The 8,562-nt window shown below is 46.0% G+C and overlaps 1 protein-coding gene across 1 annotated transcript in view; it reads right to left on the reverse strand.

Moving 5' to 3' along the window:
• Positions 1–6,534: 6,534 nt before the first annotated feature.
• DHDH (dihydrodiol dehydrogenase) overlaps positions 6,535–8,562 on the reverse strand; it is a 7,389-nt gene continuing 5,361 nt past the window's right edge. The window contains exons 2-4 of the mRNA XM_028478197.2: positions 8,042–8,221; positions 7,012–7,165; positions 6,535–6,767 (exon numbers count right to left, since the gene is read on the reverse strand). Coding sequence (XP_028333998.2) covers positions 6,658–6,767; positions 7,012–7,165; positions 8,042–8,221 — 444 coding nt within the window. The 3' untranslated portion in view covers positions 6,535–6,657. The remainder of the gene's footprint in view (positions 6,768–7,011; positions 7,166–8,041; positions 8,222–8,562) is intronic.

Below are 8,562 nucleotides of genomic sequence, written 5' to 3' on the forward strand. Positions count from 1 at the left end.
AAGAAAGAAAGAGAAAAAGTGAGAAAGAAAAGAAAGAAAGAAAGAAAGAAACTGGCTACCACTCCAGGAAAGGAAGAACCCTTTGCACATAGAGGAAGGACAGCAAAGCAGAGGGCTAACATGTTGTAGATGCTAAGTTATTCAGGGGAAGAGGACCCTGGTGGCTGATCTAGTGAAGGTTCTGGGGTGGAGAAAAGTGAGTAGGATTTGGGGGTTCCACTTCTGCTTAGACATATTAATAATGAATCCATCTCTCCCACTATAAAAGTTATACCAGATGTTCTGTTTCACTATTGCTGTGTAACAAATCAGCCCAGAGCTTAGTGGCTTAAAACAACAATTATTTTATTATCTTTGATAGGCCTGTGGGTAGTGAGATTGGGAAGGGCTCTCTGGGCAATTCCAGCTTGGGGTCACTCAGTGTCTGCAGTCAGAAGTGGCTGGAACTGGTAGAGCAGGGAGACTGAAGGGTGTCGGGACCTGGTGGAGCATATATTTTCACGGAGCCTCAAGCCTTTCCATGTAGTTTCTTTGTGTGGGATAGCTTGAGCTTCCTTATAGCTTGGTGGCTTCAGCGCAGCTGAACTACTTGCCTGATGGCTGCAGGTTTCAAAAGTGTTTCAGCTAACAAAGAAATTGCACTGCCTTCCCTGATTGACCTCAAAAATCATGCAGCATCACTTCTGCCATGTTGCAACAGCTACATATTAGACATGAGCCCACTCCACTTCAGGGGAAGGGGAACTCGACTCTACTTCTTAATGGGGGAAGTGAGTGGGGACAGGAGATATCTTCGGAAAATGTAAGGTAGCACACCAGTTCAGCTGCTTTAGCAAAGACCATTATAACGATGACTTAAACAACACAGAAGTTTATTTCCCTCTCATGGAACAGTCCAAGAATATCCAACCTTAAGTGATAACAACAGTAAGTAAAGTTCCACAGTATCAGGAACTATGATGGTTAATTTTATATGTCAACTTTACTGGGCCAGCTTGACAGGGTACCCAGATGTTTGGTCTAACATTATTCTGAGTGTTTCTCTCAGGGTGTTTTTGCCTGAGATAGATATTACATCGGGAGACTTAGTAAAGAAGATTGCATAAAAGGCCTGAATAGAACAAAAGGCTGTCTCTCCTCTGAATAAGAAAGAATTCTTTCTGCCTCACTACCTTTGAACTAGGACATGAGGGACTTCCCTGGTGGCACAATGCTTAAGGCTCTGCGCTCCCAATGCAGGGGGCCCAGTTCGATCCCTGGTCAGGGAAATAGATTCTGCATGCTGCAACTAAAGATCCCTCACGCCACAATGAAGATCCTGCATGCTGCAACTAAGACCCGGTACAGCCAAATAAAGAAAGAAATATTTTTTTAAAAAAAAGGAACTAGGACATCAGCTTTCTTCCCACCTTCAGGCTCAAACTGAAACATTGGCTCTTCCTGGGTCTCAAGATGAAACTGCACAATTCAGATGGGACTTGAACCCAAGGGGTGGGACTTAAACCCAGTGTCTTTTTTTTTTTTTTTTTTTTTGACGGCGCCACATGGCATGTGGGATCTTAGTTCCCTGACCAGGGATCGAACCCGCGCTCCCTTCAGTGGAAGCCCGGAGTCTCAACCACTGGCCTGACAGGGAAGTGCCCCCGCCAGTGTCTTTTTAAAATATATATATAAATTTCTTTATTTTAATTTTATTTTTGGCTGCATTGGGTCTTCGTTGCTGCGCGCGGGCTTTCTCTGGTTGTGGTGAGCGGGGGCTACTCTTCATTGTGGTGCGCGGGCTTCTCATTGCGGTGGCTTCTCTTGCTGCAGAGCACGGGCTCTAGGCACACGGGCTTCAGTAGTTGTGGCACGCAGGCTCAGCAGTTGTGGCTCACAGACTCTAGATCGCAGGCTCAGTAGTTGTGGCACACGGCTTAGTTGCTCCGCGGCACGTGGGATCTTCCCAGACCAGGGCCCAATCCTGTGTCCCCTGCAGTGGCAGGTGGATTCTTAACCACTGCGCCACCGGGGAAGTATTCCCCTCACACACTGTCTTTTAACTGAGATCACACACCAGGTCTCAGATCTTAATGAAGCTCAGGTTCTTTACGTCTCATCGCAGAAGGAATTCAGTGAGAGACAAATTGATAGGTAAGAAGTGGATTTATTTAGAGAGAAACACAGTCCACGGAGTGTGGACCATCTCAGAAGGCGAGAGGCCCCGAAATATGGGGTGATTGGTTTTTATGGGTTGGGTAATTTTATAGGCTAACGAGTGGATTATTCCAACTATCTTGGAGAAGCGGTGGAGATTTCCAGGAATTGGGCCATTGCCCACTTTTTGGCCATTTATGGTCAGCCTCGGAACTGCCATGGCACCTGTGGGTGTGTCCTTTAGCATATGCGAATGTATTACAATGAGCATAGAATGAGGCTCAAGGTGTACTGGAAGTCAAATCTTCTGCCATCTTGGACCTAGTAGGTTCTAACCGGTTTTCGTGGTATCCTGTTCTTAATGGTTGTGCCCTGCCCTCTTCCTTCCTGTCTCAATTATAGATTCACTGGGTACTATAACGTAGCCAAATTGACACATAAAATGATTAAGTGGGGATGAAATAGGAAGCATGAGCATCAAGAGCTGTTTAGGAAATAAAATCAACAAAACTTGGAAACTGAGTTATGAAATGGTAGGACAGGGGTGGAAAATTGGGGATAATCTCAAGATTTTTTTCTTGGAAGAGCCACTGGCTGAAATGAGAAATTAAAATAGAAGAGCAGACTTGGATTGGGGCATCTGGTAGAATTGTGCCCAGCTTCTTGTCATTCACATTGAAACAAACATTCTAGGAGAGAGCCCCACCCAGGAGGTGTCAACTACCTAGAGGTCAATTCATTGTATGCAGAAGAACTCAGCTAAACCACTGAGAAGCCACTGTGTCTAGAAAAGTGCCATTACACGTTTTGAATATAAACAGATTAGTAAACTTTCAGCATATAAACTAAGGTTTAAAAAAGAAGTACATAGATAAAATGACAAGAGATTCTCCTCATTGTTTGGGAAGGAGATGAGAAACAAATAACTGCAAAGTTGTTTTTCCCTAAACTGCATACACTTCACTTTAGGCTGTAATGATTATATGACATATGTATTGCATTATTGTGTCTTTGTCAAACAACAAAAACTTGAACTTAGCCCTCTTTTGCTGCAGAAAGTGTCCTTTTAGTGACTTTTAAAAATTGAGTGGCATTTTATAATGAACTTAACAATGTAAAAATGGGATTTGGTTCCCAAGCAATTTTTGTACTTCGCCCTCAAATAACTGACTAGGAAAAAAATAAACTCACTAAAAAGGAACTAGAAGAGTCTTCCACTACCTTAGCTAAAAATGGACTACAAAAGATTTTTCTCAAGGTACAGTGCACAGTTGTTCAGAGTAAAGCACATAGATCCCTTAGCATTGAATGCATTTTCTTTATATCTCTAAAGTTCCTTAAATATTTAACCATATGTATCAGGAAAAGGACACTTGGAGAGTAGAAGTTCAATTGCAGGCTTTTTGTATCAATGACATGTACATAAAAGATTCAGAGATGACCCAGACAGATCTCTGTGTAAGCTGTGTATATATGATAGTGCTACCATATTTCTCATATTTAATGATATTCTACTTTTGGAATTTTAGTGTATGTATACAAAAATGGGTTTAATAACTCAACTGGTTCTGATTTGTCTTATATTAGTCATTTCTTAAAATTCTTGTATGTGCTTTTTACAATAAAAAGTATGTGATGCCAAAAAAAAATAAAAATAAAAAAACAAGGTGTATCTATCTATATCGTAGTGAAATTTACAATGCCACGGATAAAGAGAAGACTCTAAAACCTTCCACAGAGGGAAAAAACCAAGCCATAGTCAAATTACAGGGAATTGAAATGACATTGTATTCTCAAGAGCAACATGGGAAAGTAGAGGACAATGGAGCAAGGCAAAGAAGACAATAGAAAATGCTTTGAATCTTGAATTCTGTGCCTAAACTATCAGGTATGAGAGCAGAGTGGAGAGACCTTTAGTTAATCACTGACTCCACGGCTTAGTTGCTCCACGGCACATGGGATCTTCCCGGACCAGGGCCCAATCCTGTGTCCCCTGCAGTGGCAGGCGGATTCTTAACCACTGCGCCACCGGGGAAGTATTCCCCCCACACACTGTCTTTTAACTGAGATCACACACCAGGTCTCAGATCTTAATGAAGCTCAGGTTCTTTACGTCTCATCGCAGAAGGAATTCAGTGAGAGACAAATTGATAGGTAAGAAGTGGATTTATTTAGAGAGAAACACAGTCCACGGAGTGTGGACCATCTCAGAAGGCGAGAGGCCCCGAAATATGGGGTGATTGGTTTTTATGGGTTGGGTAATTTTATAGGCTAACGAGTGGATTATTCCAACTATCTTGGAGAAGCGGTGGAGATTTCCAGGAATTGGGCCATTGCCCACTTTTTGGCCATTTATGGTCAGCCTCGGAACTGCCATGGCACCTGTGGGTGTGTCCTTTAGCATATGCGAATGTATTACAATGAGCATAGAATGAGGCTCAAGGTGTACTGGAAGTCAAATCTTCTGCCATCTTGGACCTAGTTGGTTCTAACCAGTTTATGTCCTATCCTCAAGGGCTATGTCATTCTTTTAGACGTTGTGCCCTGCCCCCTTCCCTCCTATTTCAGAGCTGCCAGCCTTCAGACAACAACTACACCATCAGCTGTCCTGGTACTCATGCCCTCAAACTTGGACTGGAACTAGACATTGGCTCTCCTGGGTCTCCAGTTTTCCAACTCATCCCGAAGATTTTGGGGCATGTCTACTTCCATAATCAGTCTTTCTTCTAGCCTTCTAGCTTGTTGCCCTACCATTCACAACACAGCACTTCCATCTCATAGTGTAAGATGGACACACAAATGCCCAACACATCCCTACACCAGGAAGGGAGAGACTGAAAGGGATGTCATCCTCCTTGCCTTTTAAGGCTGTATCTCAGATGCTGCAGACATCCCACTGGCCAGAAGCCATTTACATAGCAAGAAACTGGCTGCAGGGGAGCCTGGGAAATGTAGTCTTTAGCTGTGCAGCCATATGTCCAGTGAAACTTCCCTATCAGAGGCGAATAATTATTAAGGGGACATCTAGGCATATCTGCTACACGATCAAATGATTGAAACCGAGCAAGCAGAGGGCTGAATGGTTTCACATTGTGGTGATAGCTGAATGATGTGTAATGGGACTTGCAAACAATAGAAAATTCATTTAACTGACTTCTAATCTTTCAATGTTCTGAAATTTCTACCGAATTGCTTATGTGCTCAGAGTGAGAGTTATTAGTGTCATAAACCCAATATATCCATCTCCATCTTCTGGAATGTGGTAGAATTGAACTTCCCGGACTCTCTGGGGTTCATTCAAGTCACATGACTAGTTTTGGCCAACAAATTCTAAGAGATTATGTATGTCATTTTTGTGTCAGAACATTTAAGTATTGGTACAAGAGCTTCCAGGGTGTTTTCCTTGGCCACACTTGACCGGCAGGACTCCAAATGGTACTGGCTCTGTCAGCCTGGGTCCCAGATATATACAGCCCAGAATCCTCAGTCAATATATAACACAAGTGAGAAAAAAACCTTGTTATGCTAAGCTGAGATTTGGGGTTGTTTGTTACTACAGCATAACCTAACCTATTCTCACTACTATAGAAAAATATGAAAGTTAGATCTTTCCTAGAGCACAGAGTTAACCCTAACTGGTTGGCCAAGCACCCACATATAGCCCCCCTCCAACTGCTTGTAATTTGGGTGGGAATGATCTCCTACCCCTTCCACACAGAGGGGCTTATGACCCGGGCTTTGCCAATAAGGCCACTGAAATACTTGTGAACGTTCCTGTTGAAATGACTCTCTATACCTTAATGGAGGCCTGGAGCTTCTGGAGGCCTGACCTCAAAGTGAAGGGCCACTCAGCTAACATCTATAGAGAACCTGCTGTGTGCTAGGGCCTGTTATATACCATCCCATTTACTCCTCACCAGAGGGTGGATAGTGTGGTATCTCCCCTTTACTGATGAGGAGACAAAGGCAGAGAGAGGCTAAGGGAGGGTGCAGTTAGGGACACCTCTTACCCACATACTGTTCCCTGCCCAAGGTCACACAGGCTGAGGCAGGCAAACTGTGGGTTTGTTCACACACGTCTGCTCCAGGAGCTTGTGGGAAATGTGATCCTGACTGCCCGCCGCCGCACGTCCTTCCGCCCAATTTATGCTCTAGTGACCCGTTGGATGGTGGGCTCTCTCCAGCTCCCATCAAACCACCACTGCCAAGATCTCTGTGGAAAGCATGTTTTTTTAAAATTTTATTATTTTATTTTATTATTATTTTTTGGCCAGGTGATTCCAGTGGCCTTCCTCACCTCCTCAAGGATGTCAGCCAGGAGCTCACTTTCCGCCAGAGGAATCACAGGACTTTCCTTCAGGCCTGGGGGAAAGTGCAGTTAGGGACCAGGCTGCACAGCTTGTGGGCTCTTAGTTCCCCAGCCAGGGATTGAACCCGTGCCCTTGGCAGTGAAAGCGCGGAGCCCTAACCACTGGACAGCCAGGGAATTCCCAGCATGTCTTGATTTGTTCAGGACGTACATCAGTGTTTGTCTTGGGGGAAGGTGATTCCAGTGGCCTTCCTCACCTCCTCAAGGATGTCAGCCAGGAGCTCACTTTCCGCCAGAGGAATCACAGGACTTTCCTTCAGGCCTGGGGGAAAGTGCAGTTAGGGACCCCTCCTACTCACGTCCCGAAGACCAAAGGAACTACAATTCCGAGAATCCCACGAGGCACAGTAATACGTGGTCAGGCATATGGATGCCGCAGGGGTTCCTGGGAGATGTAGTTCTAAACAGTTGCTTGAGTGGCTGAGGGGTGGGGAAGATATCCACCTCCCCTACCCGGCTTGCCCTGCCACCCTGCCACCCCCCAACCCCGTCCTCCACATCCTTACCCTTCTGCAGGCATTCCTGGACGTGCTTGGCCTCATAACTCATGCCCATTCCATTTGTAAAACTGAACTCCTTGCCTGGGGCTGGGGGCAATGGGAACTCCATATGCTCCCCCTTCACCACCAGCTCTGTTGGACACCAGCAGGGGTCGAGGATCTGAGGGGAGATAAGAGGTTGCCCCCTGCCCTCACCAACAGGGCTGCAGGGGCTCCTGCTTGGGGCTGCTCAGGAGCCCCCCTCTCATCAGCTAAGGGCTGATCACCCTCCATCCTCAGGGAGGTTTGGGTCCCCAACCCCAACTCCTGCCCTGGTTGCTGGGGGTTTATTCCTTAGCATCATGGTTGCCACACACTACAAGCCTGTCTTGTCTGTCCATTTCCCCAGGAACAAACCCCTCTTTAAGCCTATGCTCAGGCCTCGTGAAGATGGCTTATCTTTGCATCTGTAGATAGCCTATCTTTGCAACGGAATCCCCATTGCAAGGAGGAGGCTTAGACAACCCATCACCTTCTTATCCGCTAGGAGACTTGTTTTTGTTTTAGCCCTGGGGAAGCCTAAATTATTCCCATACCCAAGTCAAAGTCAAAATGGAAATATAGAGATACAACTGGGGCAAATTCTGCAGTTCAAGTTTGGGGCAAGGTCCAAATTCTTCTGCTGAGAACAGAATTTCTTTCTAGCAACATGGCTCCAGGAAGCCCCATGAAGCCACTCTTTGATAATGCCCATATCCTGTCCTGAAAGCAATTCCAAAGATTAGAGCTGTTCTCAGAGGATGGTTGATAAGAACTGGTTTCTCCTGAGAAAGGACTAAGGACTTTTGACAGTCCAATGGGTTCACCCTCAGGAAGGAGCCTGGAGGTCCAAACCCCATCCCATGGCCTGGTGGTTGAGGATGGATTCTTTAGCAGTGGTGTAGAAAGAGGCTGGTTCAGTCCCTATCCAGCTCCAACAGGCACGACTGGCCTGCTCCTCTTGCTAAGGGCCATGGTTCCCAGTACTTGCATCCCAGCTCGGCCAATCGTGTCTCACCTGGGCCATGCCCTTGGTACCGCTCACACAGACCCTACTGGAGAGCTGGGCAGTGATGCTGCAGGTGAAGCTGCCACGGACCCCTCCTGGGTACTGGAGTAGCACAGTGACAGTGTCGTCCACACCTCGGGGAAGGCACCGGATGGGGGCAAGCGTGGTGTCAAGTCCTGCCTGTGGAACCTTGGGCAAGAGACCTCATCTCTAATATGGCAGTGAAAGAGAGTGAAGCCAGAAGCGGTGATGTGTCCTACCACATGGATGAACACTGAAAACACTCAGGTTAAATGAAAGAAGCCAGACACAAAAGTCACATATTGCAGGATTTCATTTGTGTGAAATGTCTAATATTTGGCAAATCCATAGAGCCAGAAAGTAGATTTGTTGTTGGTTAGGGCCCAGGGAGATGGGAGAATTGGATGTGGGGTTTTGTTTTGTTTTGTTTTGTTTGCGGTACGCGGGCCTCTCACTGCTGTGGCCTCTCCCGTTGCGGAGCGCAGGCTCCGGACGCGCAGGCTCAGCGG

The sequence above is a fragment of the Physeter macrocephalus genome, chromosome 17 (assembly GCF_002837175.3).
Source record: "Physeter macrocephalus isolate SW-GA chromosome 17, ASM283717v5, whole genome shotgun sequence".
NCBI lineage: Eukaryota > Metazoa > Chordata > Mammalia > Artiodactyla > Physeteridae > Physeter > Physeter macrocephalus.